Genomic DNA, 21,990 nt, shown 5'->3' with positions numbered 1-21,990 from the left:
TACAATAACAGACCCAAACACATAAGAAAATGGGAATAGGAACATACATATCGATAATTACCTTAAATGTAAATGGACTAAATGCTCCCACCAAAAGACACAGATTGGCTAAATGGATACAAAAACAAGAACCATATATATACTGTCTACAATAGACCCACTTCAGACCTAGAGACACATACAGACTGAAAGTAAGGGGATGGAAAAAGATATTCCATGCAAATGGAAACCAAAAGAAAGCTGGAGTAGCAATTCTCATTTCAGAAAAAAATAAACTTTAAAATAAAGACTATTAGAAGAGACAAAGAAGGACACTACATAATGATCAAGGGATCGATCCAAGAAGAAGATATAACAATTGTAAATATTTATGCACCCAACATAGGAGCACCTCAATACATAAGGCAAATACTAACAGCCATAAAAGGGGAAATCTACCATAACACATTCATAGTAGGGGACTTTAACACCCCACTTTCACCAATGGACAGATCATCCAAAATGAAAATAAATAAGGAAACACAACCTTTAAATGATACATTAAACAAGATGGACTTAATTGATATTTATAGGACATTCCATCCAAAAACAACAGAATACACATTTTTCTCAGTGCTCATGGAACATTCTCCAGGATAGATCATATCTTGGGTCACAAATCAAGCCTTGGTAAATTTAAGAAAACTGAAATCATATCAAGTATCTTTTCCGATCACAACGCTATGAGACTAGATATCAATTACAGGAAAAGGTCTCTAAAAAATACAAACACATGGAGGCTAAACAATACACTACTTAATAATGAAGTGATCACTGAAGAAATCAAAGAGGAAATCAAAAAATACCTAGAAACAAATGACAGTGGAGACACGATGACCCATAATCTATGGGATGCAGCAAAAGCAGTTCTAAGAGGGAAGTTTATGGCAATACAATCCTACCTTAAGAAACAGGAAACATCTCGAATAAACAACCTAACCTTGCACCTAAAGCAATTAGAGAAAGAAGAACAAAAAAACCCCAAACTTACCAGAAGGAAAGAAATCATAAAAATCAGATCAGAAATAAATGAAAAAGAAATGAAGGAAACGGTAGCAAAGAACAATAAAACTAAAAGCTGGTTCTTTGAGAAGATAAACAAAATTGATAAACCATCAGCCAGACTCATCAAGAAAAAAAGGGAGAAGACTCAAATCAATAGAATTAGAAATGAAAAAGGAGAAGTAACAACTGACACTGCAGAAATACAAAAGATCATGAGAGATTACTACAAGCAACTCTATGCCAATAAAATGGACAACCTGGAAGAAATGGACAAATTCTTAGAAATGCACAACCTGCCAAGACTGAATCAGGAAAAAATAGATAATATGAACAGTCCAATCACAAGCACTGAAATTGAAACTGTGATTAAAAATCTTCCAACAAACAAAAGCCCAGGACCAGATGGCTTCACTGGCGAATTCTATCAAACATTTAGAGAAGAGCTAACACCTATCCTTCTCAAACTCTTCCAAAGTATAGCAGAGGGAGGAACACTCCCAAACTCTTTCTACGAGGCCACCATCACCTTGATACCAAAACCAGACAAGGATGTGACAAAGAAAGAAAACTACAGGCCAATAACACTGATGAACATAGATGCAAAAATCCTCAACAAAATACTAGCTAACAGAATCCAACAGCATATTAAAAGGATCATACACCATGATCAAGTGGGGTTTATTCCAGGAATGCATGGATTCTTCAATATACGCAAATCAATCAATGTGATAAACCATATTAACAAATTGAAGGAGAAAAACCACATGATCATCTCAATAGATGCAGAGAAAGCTTTTGACAAAATTCAACACCCATTTATGATAAAATCCCTGCAGAAAGTAGGCGTAGAGGAAACTTTCCTCAACATAATAAAGGCCCTATAAGACAAACCCACAGCCAACATCGTTCTCAATGGTGAAAAACTGAAACCATTTCCACTAAGATCAGGAACAAGACAAGGTTGTCCACTCTCACCACTATTATTCAACATAGTTTTGGAAGTTTTAGCCACAGCAATCAGAGAAGAAAAGGAAATAAAAGGAATCCAAATCGGAAAAGAAGAAGTAAAGCTGTCACTGTTTGCAGATGACATGATACTATACATAGAGAATCCTAAAGATGCTACCAGAAAACTACTAGAGCTAATCAATAAATTTGGTAAAGTAGCAGGAAACAAAATTAATGCACAGAAATCTCTTGCATTCCTATACACTAATGATGAAAAATCTGAAAGTGAAATCAAGAAAACACTCCCATTTACCATTGCAAAATAAAGAATAAAATATCTAGGAATAAACCTACCTAAAGAGAAAAAAGACCTGTATGCAGAAAATTATAAGACACTGATGAAAGAAATTAAAGATGATACAAATAGATGGAGAGATATACCATGTTCTTGGATTGGAAGAATCAACATGGTGAAAATGACTCTACTACCCAAAGCAATCTATAGATTCAATGCAATCCCTATCAAACTACCACTGGCATTTTTCACAGAACTAGGACAAAAAAATTTCGCAATTTGTATGGAAACACAAAAGACCCCAAATAGCCAAAGCAGTCTTGAGAATGAAAAACGGAGCTGGAGGAATCAGGCTCCCTGACATCAGACTATACCACAAAGCTACAGTAATCAAGACAGTATGGTACTGGCACAAAAACAGAGAAATAGATCAATGGAACAAGATAGAAAGCCCACAGATAAACCCACGCACATATGGTCACCTTATCTTTGATAAAGGAGGCAGGAATGTACAGTGGAGAAAGACAGCCTCTTCAATAAGTGGTGCTGGGAAAACTGGACAGGTACATGTAAAAATATGAGATTAGATCACTCCCTAACACCATACACAAAAATAAACTCAAAATGGATTAAAGACCTAAATATAAGGCCAGAAACTATCAAATTCTTAGAGGAAAACATAGGCAGAACACTCTATGACATAAATCACAGCAAAATCCTTTTTGACCCACCTCCTGGAGAAACAGAAATAAAAACAGAAATAAACAATGGGACCTAATGAAACCTCAAAGCTTTTGCACAGCAAAGGAAACCGTAAACAAGACCAAAAGACAACCCTCAGAATGGGAGAAAATATTTGCAAATGAAGCAACTGACAAAGGATTAATCTCCAAAATTTATAAGCAGCTCATGCAGCTCAATAACAAAAAAACAAACAACTCAATCCAAAAATGGGCAGAAGACCTAAATAGACATTTCTCCAAAGAAGATATACAGACTGCCAACAAACACATGAAAGAATGCTCAACATCATTAGTCATTAGAGAAACGCAAATCAAAACTATAATGAGATATCATCTCACACCATTCAGAATGGCCATCATCAAAAAATCTAGAAATAAATGCTGGAGAGGGTGTGGAGAAAAGGGAACACTCTTGCACTGCTGGTGGGAATGTGAATTGGTACAGCCACTATGGAGAACAGTATGGAGGTTCCTTAAAAACTACAAATAGAACTACCATATGACCCAGCAATCCCACTACTGGGCATATACCCTGAGAAAACCATAATTCAAAAAGAGTCATGTACCAAAATGTTCATTGCAGCTCTATTTACAATAGCCTGGAGATGGAAACAACCTAAGTGTCCATCATTGGATGAATGGATAAAGAAGATGTGGCACATATATACAATGGAATATTACTCAGCCATAAAAAAGAAACAAAATTGAGCTATTTGTAATGAGGTGGATAGACGTAGTATCTGTCATACAGAGTGAAGTAAGTCAGAAAGAGAAAGACAAATATCGTATGCTAACACATATATATGTAATTTAAGAAAAAAAATGTCGTGAAGAACCTAGGGGTAAGACAGAAATAAAGACACAGACCTACTAGAGAATGGACTTGAGGATATGGGGAGGGGGAATGGTATGCTGTGACAAAGTGAGAGAGAGGCATGGACATATATACACTACCAAACATAAGGTAGATAGCTAGTGGGAAGCAGCCGTATAGCACACGGAGATCAGCTGGGTGCTTTGTGACCGCCTGGAGGGGTGGGATAGGGAGTGTGGGAGGGAGGGAGACGCAAGAGGGAAGAGATATGGGAACATATGTATGTGTATAACTGATTCACTTTGTTATAAAGCAGAAACTAACACACCGTTATAAAGCAATTATACTCTAATAAAGATGTAAAAAAAAAAAAAAAAGCCCACAGTTCTTTGTCTGTCATATAATACCATGCATATTCCTCAGCAGGGCATTCAAAGTCCTCCACATTCTGCCAACTCATCAGCCCTGCTACCTTCAACAACATAAAAAATATACTTAGGTCCAACTGACTCCTTTTTGCCCTGAAAAATACATATCCCTTTCTGCCTTCATTCCCATCTATATCTCCATTTGTTGAGAATGTAGTTATCCTAAAAATTTCAAAAGCTACCTCTTCCATGAAGTGTTCTCCGATTCCCTTAATGTGGAAATTATTTCCCTTTTGTAGGACTCAGAACACTCACTGTATGCATTTCCTATCACACATACATCAATGTGCCTTGTAATAGAGACAAAACTCGTCACCCCTTTGAGAGCCAGTCAAGATTATAGCCTTCTTAAAGACAGGACCCTCCTTTTTTCTTTTTCAGTATTTCAGCTTTGCTTTATTTATTTTTTATAATTGGGGTATAGTTGTTTTACAATGTTGTGTTAGTTTCTACTGTATAGTGAAGTGGAGTTCCCTGTGCTATATAGCAGGTTCTCATTAGTTGTCTATTTTATACATATTAGTGTATATATGTCAATCCCAATCTCCCAATGTATCCCAGTCCCCTTCCCTCGCTTGGTGTCCATACGTTTGTTCTCTATATCTGTGTCTCTATTTCTGCCTTGCAAACCAGTTCATCAAGACAGAAACTTCTATTACCCTTTTTTTTTTTTTTACATTTTTATTGGGGTATAATTGCTTTACAATGGTGTGTTAGTTTCTGCTTTATAACAAAATGAATCAGTTATACATATACATATGTTCCCATATCTCTTCTCTCTTGCGTCTCCCTCCCTCCCACACTCCCTATCCCACCCCTCCAGGCGGTCACAAAGCACACAGCTGATCTCCGTGTGCTATGCGGCTGCTTCCCACTAGCTATCTACCTTATGTTTGGTAGTGTATATATGTCCATGCCTCTCTCTCGCTTTGTCACAGCTCATCCTTCCCCCTCCCCATATCCTCAAGTCCGTTCTCTAGTAGGTCTGTGTCTTTATTCCTGTCTTACCCCTAAGTTCTTCATATTACCCATTTTTACCTCTCCTAAAAACTAGTACAGTCCCTAGTAGGGCTCAAGAATGTTGGTGGAGGGGTTTCCCTGGTGGCGCAGAGGTTGAGAGTCCGCCTGAGGATGCAGGGGTCGCGGGTTCGTTCCCCAGTCCAGGAGGATCCCACATGCCACGGAGCGGCTGGGCCCGTGAGCCATGGCCGCTGAGCCTGCGTGTCCAGAGCCTGTGCTCCCGAAAAAAGAATGTTGGTGGAACTGAATTTTTTAAACTGTAGTCAAATAACACTTTCTGAAAATGATGAAGTAAATTTTTATCATCTCATAGGCTATATGGTCACCCCTAAATGGAAAATATTCTAGACAGCTATCAATGAATATATTACCCTGAAACATGACAGTATCATCATCATCAAAAGCAGTCTTCAAAAATGAAAGGAAATGGTGGAAAATCTTGAAATGTTAGAGGGTGATTGCATTTTGTTTGCACCAGATACAATAAGTAAGTTGGAGACATAAATTTGCCTCTGAGAGGCTGCAGTATTAAGACGTTTTGATTTGGGAGGAAATATGATTACTGTAGTTACCCAAGAAGAGGCATGACATAAGGAAAGCAATGTTTCAGAAACAATATTCTGGAAGAGGAATACAAAACTAAAGAGAAGAACGCAGAGACGCAATTAGAGGTGTGGCCCGGCAATGTCAGCTGAAGAGGGCCAGGAGGGGATCTATGACAGCAAAAATGAAGACAGAAAGGCACAGATACAAATTTAAAGTATATCAGGAGTTGAGTTAGGTAAGCTACAAAGAAAAGAAGAAATCAAGCATTTTAGGGATCAATTCTATTGTATCATAAATGTGTAGGATTCCCAAAGCACCTTGTGCATGTTTCTATTTAGCAAGTTGGGAAAAAGTGTGTTTTCTTTCTCATCCCAGCTAGCTTGGAGCCACTTAAGGGCAAGGACCATGTTGCATCCATCTTTGCAACTCCCGTGCCTAGTATAGGCACAGAGAAGGCCACAGAAAAAAATATTGTAGAACTGAATTGATGACAATTTATTATAGGTAAAAGGGAGGACTGAACTTGCACACGAAATTCAAAGAGTACCCTGGGGTGGTAGCTGATACACATATGTGTGTGAATCGGACAGTCTTCCAGAAAGGAGTAGTAATACTTTTGTTTCAGGATGTTTGCAACTATGGGGTAACCTTTTTAAGAATAGGGTTCAAAATTATTTTGAACATTACATAGCACCAAGCATAGTACTGAGCATGCAGTGGATGTTCAATTAGAAATATTTTTAAATATATATTTTTAAAAATCGACAATAAAAATCATCTTCATTTAATCATAAAATATTTAAGTAAAGTCCAGTGTTTTCAAAATCACATGAGATTTTCCCTTGCTAATGAATAGTCTTTCTATATAGAGAAAAACACATAAGATGTGATGATGTTGGACTCTCATTTAGAACTGACTAGAGAAAAATGAAGTTTTCCTTATATCCGATTTAAAGGAAAGGAAGAAGAGTTAGACTATAGATTATTCTAGTCAATTAAATAAAGTCTTTCTGAAAATATAAAACTAAAAATATAATTTGATTATCAAGATGTATCTTTTCTTCAATAATTAATTGCTTCCTGATTTCTGTGCACACTCTCTAGATTAATCTTCTGAATTCTCCTAAAATCAACTAATGTACTAATGAATCATATTTTGTATTACAAACTATTCATTTGATGCAGGAGTTAATAAAATTTTTCTGTAAAGGGCAAGATAAGTAATTATTTTAGGCTTGGCAGGCTACTTGGTCTCTGTCATAACTACTCAGCTCTGCTGTTGTAAAGGGAAAGTAGCCATAAACAATACATAAGCCAGTGAGTATGGTTGTGTTCCAATAAAATAACAAAGAAGGCAATGAGCCAGATTTGGCCCATGGCTATAATTTGCCAACACCTACTTTAGTCCATTATTTTTAAATTTATTATAAAAATTCTCAAATATACAGAAAACAAAGAGAAAACCATATGCTATCATTTAGCTTTAACAGTTAACGTTTTGCCATATTTACTTCAGCTATTTTATTGCTGAATTACCATTAAAAATATTTCTGGGACTTCCGGGAAGATGGCGGAAGAGTAAGACGCGGAGATCACCTTCCTCCCCACAGATACACCAGAAATACATCTACGCGTGGAACAACTCCTACGGAGCACCTACTGAACGCTGGCAGAAGACCTCAGACCTCCCAAAAGCCAAGGAACCCCCCACGTACCTGGTTAGGGCAAAAGAAAAAACTAAACAGAGACAAAAGGATAGGGACGGGTCCTGCACCAGCGGGAGAGAGCTGTGAAGGAGGAAAAGTGTCCACACACTAGGAAGCCCCTTCGCGGGTGGAGACTTCGGGAGGCGGAGTCGGGGAGCTTGGGAGCCGCGGAGGAGAGCACAGCAACAGGGGTGCGGAGGGCAAAGCGGGCAGATTCCAGCGCAGAGGATCGGGCCGACCGGAACTCACCAGCCGAGAGGCTTGTCTGCTCGCCCGCCGGGGCGGGCGGGACTGGGAGCTGAGGCTCCGGCTTTTGTTGGAGCGCCGGGAGAGGACTGAGGTTGGCGGCGTGAACACAGCCTGCAGGGCGTTAGTGCACCGCGGCTAGCCGCGAGAGAGTCCGGGGAAAAGTCTGTACCTGCCGAAGAGGCAGGAGACTTTTGCGTCCCTCTTTGTTTCCTGGTGCACGGGGAGAGGGGATTGAGGGCGCTGCTTGGGAGAGCTCCGGGGACGGGCGCGAGCCGCGGCTGGAGGTGCGGAGCCCAGAGACGGACATGGGACGCTAGGGCCGCTGCTGCCGCCACCAGGAGGCCTGTGTACGAACGCGGGTCGCTGGCCACACGCCCTTCCGGGGAGCCTGTGCAGCCCGCCACTGCCGGGGTCCCGGGATCCAGGGACGGCTCCCCCGGGAGGGCGCGCGGCGCGCCTCAGGCTGCAGCGTCGCGCCGGCCTCTGCCGCTGCAGGCCCGCCCCGCACTCCGTGGCCCTCCCTACCCCCCGGCCTGAGTGAGCCAGAGCCTCCGAATCAGCGGCTCCTTTAACCCCGTCCTGTCTGAGCAAAGAACAGACGCCCTCCGGCGACCTACACGCACAGGCGGGGCCAAATCCAAAGCTGAGCCCCTGGGAGCTGTGAGAACAAAGAAGAGAAAGGGAAATCTCTCCCAGCAGCCTCAGAAGCAGCGGATTAAAGCTCCACAATCAACTTGATATACCCTGCATCTGTGGAATACCTGAATAGTCAACGAATCATCCCAAATTAAGGAGCCCTGTGGATGAAAGGCTCTTGGTGCTGCAGCCAGGAGTCAGTGCTGTGCCTCTGAGGTGGGAGAGCCAACTTCAGGACACTGGTCCACAAGAGGCCTCCCAGCTGCACATAATATCAAACAGCAAAAATCTCCGAGAGATCTCTATCTCAACGCCAGCACCCAGCTTCACTCAACGACCAGCAAGCTACAGTGCTGGACATCCTATGCCAAACAACTAGCAAGACAGGAACACAACCCCACCCATTAGCAGAGAGGCTGCCCAAAATCATAATAAGTCTACAGACACCCCAAAACACACCACCAGACGTGGACCTGCCCACCAGAAAGACAAGATCCAGCCTCATCCACCAGAACACAGGCACTAGTACCCTCCACCAGGAAGCCGACACAACCCACTGAACCAACCTTAGCCACTGGGGACAGACACAAAAAACAACAGGAACTACGAACCTTCATCCTGCAAAAAAGGAGACCACAAACACAGTAAGATAAGCAAAATGAAAAGACAGAAAAACACACAGCAGATGAAGGAGCAAGATAAAAACCCACCAGACCTAACAAATGAAGAGGAAATAGGCAGTCTACCGGAAAAAGAATTCAGAATAATGATAGTAAGGTTGATCCGAAATCTTGGAGATAGAATGGACAATAGAATGGACAAAATGCAAGAATCAGTTAACAAGGACCTAGAAGAACTAAAGATGAAACAAGCAACGATGAACAACACAATAAATGAAATTAAAAGTACTCTAGATGGGATCAATAGCAGAATAACTGAGGCAGAAGAACGGATAAGTGACCTGGAAGATAAAATAGTGGAAATAACTACTGCAGAGCAGAATAAAGAAAAAAGAATGAAAAGAACTGAGGACAGTCTCAGAGACCTCTGGGACAACATTAAACGCACCAACATTCGAATTATAGGGGTTCCAGAAGAAGAAGAGAAAAAGAAAGGGACTGAGAAAATATTTGAAGAGATTATAGTTGAAAACTTCCCTAATATGGGAAAGGAAATAGTTAATCAAGTCCAGGAAGCACAGAGAGTCCCATACAGGATAAATCCAAGGAGAAATACGCCAAGACACATATTAATCAAACTGTCAAAAATTAAATACAAAGAAAACATATTAAAAGCAGCAAGGGAAAAACAACAAATAACACACAAGGGAATCCCCATAAGGTTAACAGCTGATGTTTCAGCAGAAACTCTGCAAGCCAGAAGGGAGTGGCAGGACATATTGAAAGTGTTGAAGGAGAAAAACCTGCAACCAAGATTACTCTACCCAGCAAGGATCTCATTCAGATTTGATGGAGAAATTAAAACCTTTACAGACAAGCAAAAGCTGAGAGAGTTCAGCACCACCAAACCAGCTCTACAACAACTGCTAAAGGAACTTCTCTAGGCAAGAAACACAAAAGAAGGAAAAGACCTACAATAACAAACCCAAAACAATTAAGAAAATGGGAATGGGAACACACATATCGATAATTACCTTAAATGTAAATGGACTAAATGCTCCCACCAAAAGACACAGATTGGCTGAATGGATACAAAAACAAGACCCATATATTTGCTGTCTACAAGAGACCCACTTCAGACCTAGAGACACATACAGACTGAAAGTAAGGGGATGGAAAAAGGTATTTCATGCAAATGGAAACCAAAAGAAAGCTGGAGTAGCAATTCTCATATAAGTTTTATATATATATATATATATATATATATATATATATATATATATATATGTAGTTTGCTTGAGTGCAGTGTTTTTTGTTTTCTGTACTGAATTCATTAGCATGGGTCGGTATAAAATTTAGCATAGGTCAATATGTAATTTGTAAACTAATAAGGTCTTAAAAGTGAGGAATTAAATCTTTTAAATTTAATTATTTATTGTAAAGAGCAGAATAGCATACATAAACAGGTGCCTAAGGAAAACTTGTATTCTAATATGGAACTCTCATGAACACCTTTTTTTTTTTCTTCTAACGGTATGATAGTAGGCCATTTGATTATTTTTATGGCTTTAACTTTACAACAATGAAATATTCGTAAATTTTAAAAAGTATTTTTCTTTATTTGATGCGGGTGGGATACTGGAGAAATGAAAGGTCAAACACCTATTGAGGAATCCATACTTGTCTATATATTGTGTACTTTTATTTCAAGAACTGATTTAAAATTTCTAAAAGGATGCTATAATAAGTTATTATGCCATTTTACAGACTGAATTAAGTGAATTTCAGGGAGGTATGAAACTTGCCTAAGGCTATCCAGCTACCAAGCGGTAGAAGTGAGAATTAAATCCAGGTATACCTATCGCCAAAGTTTCTGCTCATCTCTTTACATCATCCACTTTTAATAGCCAATGCTTTCCTGCTTACAAATATGACTAAGGTTGCCAGACAGTCAACATTCCTTTTTAATCAGATAGAAAAATTACTGTTGACTCTCTAAAGACATATTCCTTTTCCATTAAGTGACTTTAGTTGTTCAAATGATACTTCCAGACAGTAGTAATCATACAGTTGGGGACTAAGAACAGAACTCAGGGATGTGTCTAGCAGTCAGTAAAGACCAACTGGGCTCACTGATGATATTTACGGTCATTTCCTCTAGACTAACATAATCTTATTAATAAGACCCTAATAATTCACAGTACTGCCCTTGCCTGATTGTTTGTTCTTCTCCCTCTATCACTCTCTCTTTCCCCATATTATTATTATTTTTGGCAATTTTTGGTGAATTAAATTCAGGGATTAGTACTCAGGAGTACTCGTCACAAAAGCAGAGAATCTTAGCTCACACCAAAGGAAGAAAATAGAGAAAAAGTATAAATTATATGAATACACACACATACACACATGTGCCAACTATATGCTGCACTTCTCCAAAATCTATTCGGTATCTGCACATTTACTGTATATTAGCAGTAAGACCAGAAATGAGCGTAACGCTCTGTTTACAAGGCACAGAAAAGAGACCCAAATATGGAAATTACTAGCAATGAGAATGGGGAAGAAAGACTACAACAAGGAATGTAGATGATATTTTTGTTTCCTAGCTATGATGCCAAATATTGAACTTTCAACTTGAGACAAGGAGGCCATAAAAAGTTGTATTAGTTTCCTAGAGCTGCCATGACAAAGTACCAGAGACTGAGGAGGTTAAACAACAGAAATTTACTCACTCACAGGTCTAGAGGCTAGAAATCTGAGATAAGGTGTCAGCAGGATTGATTTCTTCTCAAGTATCCCTTCTTGGTTTGTAGATGCCATGTTTTCCTTTTGTCTTCACATGGTCTTCTCTCTGTGCATGTCTGTGTCCTAATATTTTCTTTTTATAAGGACACCGGTCATAGTGGATTAGAGCCCACCCATTTGACCTCATTTGACCTCAGTTACCTACTTAAGGGCCTTATCTCCAAATACAGTCATATTACCAGGTATTGGGGGTTAAGACTTCCACATATTAACTTGAGCAGGACACAATTCAGCTGATAATAGAAGATAAGAGTAATTTAAGCAAGTAAGTAACTGTTGTTTACAGTGAGTTGCTTAAGGATATGAATTTACTCAAGAAAAACAAGAAGAAATTACATAACACTGTACGTTATACAAAGATATTAAATTAATCATCATAACATCCTGTGAGATGGGCATTAAATTATACCAAGCAAGATGAAGCAACTTATCCGGAATTGTATAGTTGGTACTTTCCAGAATTTAAACCAGGTATTTTCCCAGTTCCACTCTACGTTTTATATTCATTTCATTAGTTGAAATGAATTTTGAGTCTTCATTTTGCTTAGTTTCTGAAGTTACATGGGGATAGAATGGAGTTGGATCTTTTCAGTGACATTCACACATGGGGAAGGAAATTGAGTCCAGAAGCTTCAGCAATGTTTCCATGGAGAACACTAACAACAGAACCAGAAACACCGTTATCCTTTTGGTTCAGTGATCTTTCCTGAAGCACTACGAGAATCAATCTTAAGAAGCCCAGTGCTTTCCAAACTTTCACCAATGGGCTCTGTAGGGTCCTCTAACAGTATCTAAGAGACTAACTAGTTTCACATCCCAAGCCACTTAAGACAAGGAGTTCTGATTGTTCTCTGTGAGGAAATCAAGTGACAATCATAGCTGGTGATTTAGGATAGTTTCTTCAGGGCCCAGGCAAAACCTAATACACAGTAATAATCATTGTTAACTGCATCTTTGACAAGGATTAATCAGGTATCAAAGAGGTCTATAAATTGGGAGAAATTATGATCAAAGAGAAACATAGACCACAGATATTTAATTAATGCTCAATTATTTATGAGTTTAACTTTGGTTAACCTAATTTTCCTTCTTCTAGACAATTTCCAATTCGTCTCCACAAAGAGACCAGAATAAGCACCTTCCAATACAGGATTTATTGTGTTGCTTTAATTTAAAGCATACAGTGACTTCTACATTCACTCCACCAAGTTTTGCCAGGAGAGAAAAGGAGACGTTATAGTTTGTCTTGAATTAGATATGCCACCATACTTGACTTAGCTCATCCTACTGGAAGCACTTTGAGGGCAGATTCTACAGTCTTGTCTTACATCCTCTACGGAATCAAGCCAAGGGAATCACACACAGTTACAGCTGGAAAAACATTTGTTCTGGGTTAATACTTTTAGCCTTTACCACCAAGACTTTATCACCAAGACCTACCTTTACAGTCTCTAAACAGGAGACCTTCTTGCCTTCCCTTTTCATATTGACTAGGAAGGTAAAGGGAAGAACTGAGAAGTACCCAAAGTCAGCTAGCAGCCAGCACAGATAAATCATCTGTGGAGATATTGTTTCTTTCAAAAGATATAAACATAAGAGGAAGTCCTAGTGTTTGAAGCAACTGTGCATAATAAAATTCCATGAAAACCTAGAAATCCAGATGCAGATCAGTAACATATTGGTTAAATAAGCTGTTATGTTCATGCAATGGACAAGTGTACATACATTAAGAAGAACGAGATACTCTTTTCTATGAGATTCTCTTTTCACTGAACTCATCAGTGCTGCAAACACAATGTTACATAATACTTTTTCTTTAACATTATATCAGGCATCCTCATCTTGTCCTGCATTTATTGCCAGTGTTACTAAAGTCTATCACTTACCTCTTTCTCTTTTAGACATATAATTTCTTCTTATTTTGGAAGCATTCATCAATCCCTATTTTACTCTTTCTTTTAAATTACAAATGAATATTGAATTTTATAAAATATCTTTTGGGGGATATTTCAAGTGATTGTATACTTTTGCTCTCCTTTGACCTTGTTATATGGTAAATTATATTTTGTTATTTTATATTATGCTATTTATTATATATTGTATTATGTTTACTAATGACATTTAATATATTATAATTACATTATTTTTAAGGTAGCATTTTGTTTTAGATAGACAAAACAACCAGTGGGATAGGAAGCATCTTAAAATTAGATGCGAGAGCATAAGGGAATTGAGATTAAAATAAAATTCACGTTTTGGAAAAAAAAAAAAATATTTCTGTCATCATGAGATTTTGTTCCTACATAATTTAGCATGTATCTTTAAAAATACATATATTAATAAGTAGAAATATAATTATAATTAGCCAATCATAATCAATTGTATAATTTTATATAATTATAATAAATAAATATCATCATAAATATAAATTAATTGATACAATAAATGATATTAATAAATCATTAATAAATAAGACATAGTACTAATAAAATTTATAATAATTCCCCAACAGTCTATATTTAAATGTTCTCAAATACCCCCAAAGTTATTTCTATAGGTGTTTTGTTCAAGTCAGGTTAGTACTAATAAAAGTTATAATAATTCCCCAACAGTCTATATTTAAAATTCCCCAAAGAGCCCCAAAGTTATTTCTTTCTCTTTTTTTTTAACATCTTTATTGGAGTATAATTGCTTTACAATGGTGTGTTAGTTTCTGCTTTATAACAAAGTGAGTCAGCTATACATACACATATATCCCCATATCTCTTCCCTCTTTTGTCTCCCTCCCTCCCACCCTCCTTATCCCACCCCTCTAGGTGGTCACAAAACACTGAGCTGATCTCCCTGTGCTATGTGGCTTCTTCCCACTAGCTATCTATTTTACATTTGGTAGTGTATATATGTCCATGCCACTCTCTCACTTCGCCCCAGCTTACCCTTGCCCCTCCCCACGTCCTCAAGTCCATTCTCTGCATTTGCGTCTTTATTCCTATCCTGCCCCTAGGTTCTTCAGAACTTTTTTTTTTTTTTTTTTTAGATTCCATATGTGTGTGTTAGCATACGGTATTTGATTTTCTCTTTCTGACTTACTTCACTCTGTGTGACAGACTCTAGGTCCATCCACCTCACTATAAATAATTCAATTTCATTTCTTTTTATGGCTGAGTAATATTCCATTGTATATATGTGCCACATCTTCTTTATCCATTCATCTGTCGATGGACACTTAGGTTGCTTCCATGTCCTGGCAATTGTAAATAGTGCTGCAATGAACATTGTGGTACATGTCTCTTTTTGAGTTATGGTTTTCTCAGGGTATATGCCCAGTAGTGGGATTGCTGGGTCATATGGTAGTTCTATTTTTAGTTCCCAAAGTTATTTCTGTAGCTGTTTTGTTCAAACCAGGAATCCCATTAAGTATCAGCCATTGCATTTGATTGTTATACACAAAGTCTCAGTTAATCTAAAGCAGCCTCCATCCCCAGACTTTTTTGTGACTCATTGAGGAATAGTCTGACTTTAAACAATGTGAACAAGACCTAGAATCAAGGGACTTCCCTGGTGGCACAGTGGTTAAGAATCTGCCTGCCAGTGCAGGGGACGTGGGTTTGAGCCCTGGTCCAGGAAGATCCCACATACTGCGGAGCAACTAAGCCCGTGCGCCACAATTACTGAGCCTGTGCTCTAGAGCCCGCAAGCCACAACTACTGAGTCCACATGCCACAACTACTGAAGCCTGCACGCCTACAGCCCGCGCTCAGCAAAAAGAGAAGCCACCGCAATGAGAAGCCCACACGCCGCAAAGAAGAGTAGCCCCTGCTCGCCACAAGAGAAAGCCCACGTGCAGCAACAAAGACCAAACACAGCCAAAATAAAAATAAACAAAATAAATAAATTTATTTTTTTAAAAAGACCTGGAATCAATACATCTCATAGGAACATTAATATAGAGGGAAATACAAACGTTTCTGTTCCTATTATCCTTAACATTTATCTCAATTCTCCACTTTTAACATTTAAAAAAAAATCTTTCACCTATTTTTTAAACAATTTCTAGAGCTGATTAAGGTAATTTAGATACATATATGACACCAGAGGCTCACATATAACATAAAAACATATTCCAAAGTTTTTCTCTGGAATATATGAGTCCATGCTATGGGTGCTGTGTAAATGAAGGGAGATAGAATAGTCACTTTAATAAGGCTTAAGAAATTCTAGATCAGTAGAATCCATCACCTCTTGTGAAAGATGCTGATTATTTTGTCTTTCAAGAGGGTATTACAGTATCCCAAGCTGTGAAAAAAATATAGAAATGTAGACACTTGGGTTGACATTCTAGGGTGTGCTGTGCCTTATGAGAGAGCAAAATTATCTCCCAGAAGAATTTTGATCCTTGTGAGGAAATCTGTCAGCTTACCAGAAAACACCAGAAAAAAAAAAAACAAACAGAAAAATCACCCCAAATTTCATAAAATTCCCATAAAGTGAGAACTGTTGGTATGTAAGTGGAGGTGCACATAATGAACATTGTTCATAGTAGAAATAGGGTACAGTGAGACCAGAGAGAAGAAGCAACCTTATACAGCACTTATGCCACAGTGGGGTGTGAGGTTACAGATAAGGGGCCTGGAAGAAATACCTGAGAAAACATGACCATAGAAATGAGAGAGGTGTGTGCTCTTGCCTACCTATGTTTTAAAGTTTCTCAATTCATTGGCATTAAGAAATAGGATCAGCAAGGAGTCAAAAATAAGGGACTTGGCAACTGAGATAACAGAAATGCATAAAAGAAAAGGAATCAAATGTGCTGACTGGAAAAGTAGAAAGCTAGAGTTCCCTCAACTGAGCAAAAGAATAGGGTAGATTTAATTAGAAGGAGCTGACTTTATAAAGAACAGGAATTAAGACTTGGGATAAGATGGAAGATAATAAAAGCAGTGATGCTCTAACCTCTCTGCACTGGGCAATATGGTAACCACTGGCCACATGTGGCTATTTAAATTTAACTTAAAAATTCAGTTCCTTAGTCCTATTAGTTACATTTCCAATGTTCAATAGCCACATACGGTTAGTGGCTACCATAGTGGATGCACAGATAGAGAATGTTTCCACATTTCAGGAAGTTGTCTATTGAACAATACTGTTCTAAGGACATTAAGATGAGTAGGAAAGAAAAAGGCAGAGAAAGAGATGAAGGAGGAGGGATGGTGGTTCATAAACTCCCTTCCCCATTTCTTGCTTAATGTCACTAGTTCTCATGTGACAATTAACATAGCCACTGTTCTGCAGCATCGGAGTTCTGCCACACCTCCTCTCCAGAAAGCTGCTGGAGACTTTGCTGCCTTAGGATGCTCTAGTTGGTTGGTACCGTGGAACAAGGCCTTGAGTTAGGGGTGGAGTCAGAACTGGGTGTGGGGAAGAGTCATTCCATGGATGAAGAGGCCCTGTGTACATCTTAGCACCACGCCCAGAATTCAAGGTGGATAAAACATTCACTGGCCGGTGGAAAGCTTGCAGGAGCAAGTCCTTTCGCCTCCAGTGCCCAGTGAGTCTTCAGTCATTCATGGTCAGACGGTCCTACTACTAATACATTACTCAGACTAAGTCATAGGTCGATACTTACGTTCTATCTTACTTGATGAATAAGAAATTTGGCCTGATCATCTCCTTTTATTTTATTAATTCACATCAATCAATCCCTATCATAAGCATTCTTATGCACTTCAAGTAAATACAGGGAGCCTACCTCCTTCCCTCTAAACTCCATGATGAATAGCATGAAATTTCAAGTCAGTGTGGAGGAACCTTCTTTGCCACATACCTGCAGTGAAATGACAGCATTCTAGAGAACCTCTGACCCTCAGAGATATCCTTCCTTTCTGGGACAATTTTTAACACCTTTTGACCATAATCAACATCTTATCAGATAGATCTCTTTTTCCAGACTGCCATTTCGATCTCCATAGACTTCCTGCCACTCACAATATTTATACGAGACATTGCCAGGTGAACAGGAGGTTACCCCCAGAACACTTCCAAAGGCTTCCCTGTGAGAGTCATTATTTATTTTCACAGACTTCAGGGCTGCATTCAGTTTCCTGTTTGCATGTGTGGGCAGCCTTTTCTCCAGTGTATTCCCGGTGCTCTAATTGGTTCACTATATAGATTCTTGGCTCTGGGCTCGGGAATCGTCATTGACTTTTAACCCACCTCACCTGAAGAACAGCTTTCTGTGTTTCCATTTTTAAAATTATCAACAGGACTTTAATTGGTGGATTTGATTGTTTACTTTTAAGCTGGTTTAGTGATATTTTAAATTTTGTTTTACTGCATTTGAAGAGGACAGAAACTTAAAGAGAGAAAAATAATTGGGGAAGGAAGATATTCATTTAGAGAGAACACAGAGACTTCCCTGGACTTAGGCTGGTCACTTAAAAGGGATTGTGATTTATGCAAGGAACATTATAAGTATCACAGTTTTGCTTGTATGAACTAATGCTTTAAAAAATAATCCTCACTTTTACATTAGCAAATTTTCTGTCTCTTAAAAAATAGCTTAGAAAATGACTGTTTCCTAAAGACCACAGAAATGGAAAGTTTATAATGTTCTACTGTGATCTGAAGATCTGGCAAGGAGCATGGGCCAGATAATCCTCTTTGAATAATATAAACTTCCAGACTCCACTTGCCTTTTTAGCATGGGAAGAAGCTAAACAACCTGTAAATAAAGCATAGGGTGAAAAGCCCCTATCAGTTGTACAACTCTCCACACTTCTGATCATTTTAAATGCCTACCACTGGAAACCTTCAATAAAGGAATGAATCTTCCATGCCTCACAAAGAGCTGCCTTTCAGCTAGAAGAGGGTGTGTCCCCAAGCTTTTACCCGAGAGCAATGATGATCTTGTTAAGCGCTGCAATGAGACCAGCCCAAGTTTTTAGGGTGGGGATCTAGACAGGTTATACGCACATTCAGACCTGCTCCCAGAGAAGAAAGAAACACCTCAAAGCCTGCACATAAGAACATCTACTGAGAAATTATTTTAAGCAGACACCAGCTGAGTGGGGGGAGGAAAAAGAACAGAGAAGAACAAACAAAACTCCCTTGGTCTTGGATGTAAGAGAACCCAGCAGCAATGAACTGGCCCTTCTTCAGAACAGCTGCAGTGCTGTTCATTTTCCTGGTAAGTGGATCCTGTTAAAAACTTTCCATCATCATTTCACTGTAAACAAGTGAGGACTTTAAATGTTTTTTTATGTTACTTCCAACCTAAACCCGTTAAAGGTTTATGTTAATGATAAGGTGATTTTATGAATTAGATTTTTAAATAGTGTTTCTCTCCTTAATTGAAGACTCAAGATCATATTAACGCATCAGTGTTAACTCATCATATCACATCTCTGACATCGAAGTCATTGCTAAGTCATGCCAGGAAAACACTGAATTTGGGAAAGTCATATCACTACTTAATAGCATTTTGTTGTTCAAATTCTCTTTTGCAGGTAGGCTTTGAAAACTAATCTCACAGGTGTATCTTGATTTTTAACCTAGACATTTTCCCATACTTTTGGTATCTTTGCTAGTAGATTCACTCTAAATTTTAAAGCATAAAATTAGGATCCATACAAATTAAAATCATAGCTGTTTGTGACTGGCTTCACCATCCAAACAATCTCAACGGTTCCACATGTGGTTGGGGGTCCATATCACTAATATCAGAAGCCCCACAGTGATAAACTATAACTTCATTTAAAACAACATTTTTTAATTTCAAAAAGAACGGCAGTACAGGAGATTTATAAATGACATAGTAGGTGAAGGAATGGCTATAGTAAAGGAGTAAGTATAATTATTATGATACTGGTTCTTACTACTGGAAGGTCAGTAATGACTGTGACATAAAAGTTGTACATTTTATGATCAGAGAAATGTAACAGAATGCTTTATCATTGCCCCCCTACATGTTACTAGTCTTCTCTTTAGAGATAATTCTAAGGGAAACACCAGTGTGTTGCCTCAATTTCACTTATGTTAAAAAACTGAAAATCGTAGTCTTTATCACAATAAGGTTAATATAATCCAAAGAGATGAGTGTCAGGTAAATTGTCCTACATTTTGGCAAGATGTAGTGCTGTGGTGCATATGTGTCTCTACTTGCTTAATTTTTGAACTGGATTGTTGGGTTTCTATAATAACAAGTTAGATCTTTGATTCAACATATGCTGGTTAACTTGAATTCACTTTTAATTGAGAGGCCATAGCCAGTGAATTTAGTTATAAATGAGCATCAGTAAGCTGTAGCTGTAGTTCCAAACTGCCCTTCAAACATTAGCCTTATTCCATGGACGTGATCCTGAGGATGAGACGATATCATAATTTGGGACACAGCAGGGATTAATGAGCACCACAGAGTACATCATTTGAACACAGGAGTGCTTGTTAATTATGCAATAATAAAATACTTTTATTTTTAATTTCATATAAACTTGATCCAATTAAGGCCTATTACAGCGTCAGTTGATTAAAGTTTATTCAGATGCTTATATACTTTCATTGAATCTATAAGATGCCTTCTTTTACTATTTTTATGATTATTTCTAACTAATTACATCCTATAAAATTCCTTTAAACAGCCAATTGTAACTAGTTGTTCTTCAGTACAATATATCATTTTATCAGAATCATGTATCCTCATTGAACTTTCTTTGTAGAGAGATTTCTGGGCATTTGTACTTTATTTTCTTTCTTTTTAAAAAAGTTATTTATTTATTTTTGGCTGCATTGGGTCTTTGTTGCTGCACGTGGGCTTTCTTTAGTTGCGGTGAGCAGGGGCTACTCTTCCTTGCCGCTTGTGGGCTTCTCATTGCGGTGGCTTCTCCTGCTGTGGAGCACGGACTCTAGGCATATGGGCTTCAGTAGCTGTGGCTCGCGGGCTCTTAGAGCGCAGGCTCAGTAGTTGTAGTGCACAGGGCTTAGTTGCTCTGCAGCATGTGGGATCTTCCCGGGCCAGGGCTCGAACCCGTGTCCCCTGCATTGGCAGGCGGATTCTTAACCACTGCACCACCAGGGAAGCCCTGTACTTTATTTTCTGAGTCTGGATAGTTTTTGTTTGTTTATATGTAGGTTGTTTGTTTGTTGCCATATTTTGCTTTGGAATCAATCATAAGTTTCTCATACACCTTACGAAAATTATTTCTCAAAGAATTTATAAAGAATTGAGATGTTTCATTTCATGTTATCGTAACATTTTTTGTAAAACATTTCACTTTCTGAGGTTTAGAAAATCACAATTAATTTTTACTACTGATTTTACTACCAGATGATTTGGATAAATGTCCTTTGGAGCTATCCAATATATTTTTGCTTTAAAATACTTTTTTTCTGAAAATTAACCATCACTATAGCAAACTCTTCCTCTTACTTTTCTGCTTGCCTTATTCTGAATGTTTGCTTTTACCAATTAAAAAAAAAGAAAGAAATCTATGTAAAGTCTTTATATTCTTCTCTGCTCAAAGTTGGTAAGTGAAAATCTACATTAGGGAGCATATTTGGACAATTTTGAAGACCTTTAAGACATTTAAGCGGGTAGTATCTTTAATGCAAACCCACTGAGAGCTGGGCAACCATGTATTTACAAGTATGTTGTGTAGTCTGCTCAATGTACCTTTAAGTTTTAGACCTTGTTCAAATTAATGGGTTAGATCAGGCAGAATAAAGCTGAAGAACCTGCTCTTATAGAGACCAAGATTGTCACAGGACTATTCCATTATTTGGACAAGTTGGCTGGACAGACAATAGTTTGCAGCTGTTATAACACTGCAAGCCAAATAAATGATGTTGATGCTACATTTATTTTTCTTTCTTTATCGTTTCCATGAGATTAGTGTGTGTGGCTGGCAGGGGGCTGATGGGTGGTTTGAATGAATTCTAGACCAGAAAACAATGTTACCTTTGCATCAAATATAAGAAATCTCTGTGAATGGCTGTAACAGTGGTATAAGATATGGCATGGTGACTGTGGGAAAGCAAAGTAGAACCAGTAGAATTTTTATAGTTCTATTGATTTCTAAAACTTACTTGTGACTTTACCTGGTCCCATCAGTCACCTCAAATCAATACAAATCTCAAGGTGT

General features: G+C 38.3%; 1 protein-coding gene and 1 long non-coding RNA gene across 2 annotated transcripts in view; one reads left to right on the top strand and one right to left on the bottom strand.

Moving 5' to 3' along the window:
* The window catches only part of LOC137203377 (uncharacterized), a 173,024-nt gene that overhangs the window by 13,378 nt on the left and 137,656 nt on the right, over positions 1 to 21,990 (bottom strand). The gene's annotated exons all lie outside the window — the stretch shown is intronic.
* The window catches only part of DSG1 (desmoglein 1), a 41,660-nt gene continuing 38,513 nt past the window's right edge, over positions 18,844 to 21,990 (top strand). Inside the window, exon 1 of the mRNA XM_067699400.1 lies at positions 18,844 to 19,040. Within this exon, the coding sequence (XP_067555501.1) occupies positions 18,993 to 19,040 (48 nt within the window). The 5' untranslated portion in view covers positions 18,844 to 18,992. The remainder of the gene's footprint in view (positions 19,041 to 21,990) is intronic.

Source organism: Pseudorca crassidens, chromosome 12 (genome assembly GCF_039906515.1).
Source record: "Pseudorca crassidens isolate mPseCra1 chromosome 12, mPseCra1.hap1, whole genome shotgun sequence".
Lineage (NCBI taxonomy): Eukaryota > Metazoa > Chordata > Mammalia > Artiodactyla > Delphinidae > Pseudorca > Pseudorca crassidens.
The sequence above is the reverse complement of the archived record's forward strand: the minus strand, read 5'-3'. Positions and strand labels throughout refer to the sequence as shown.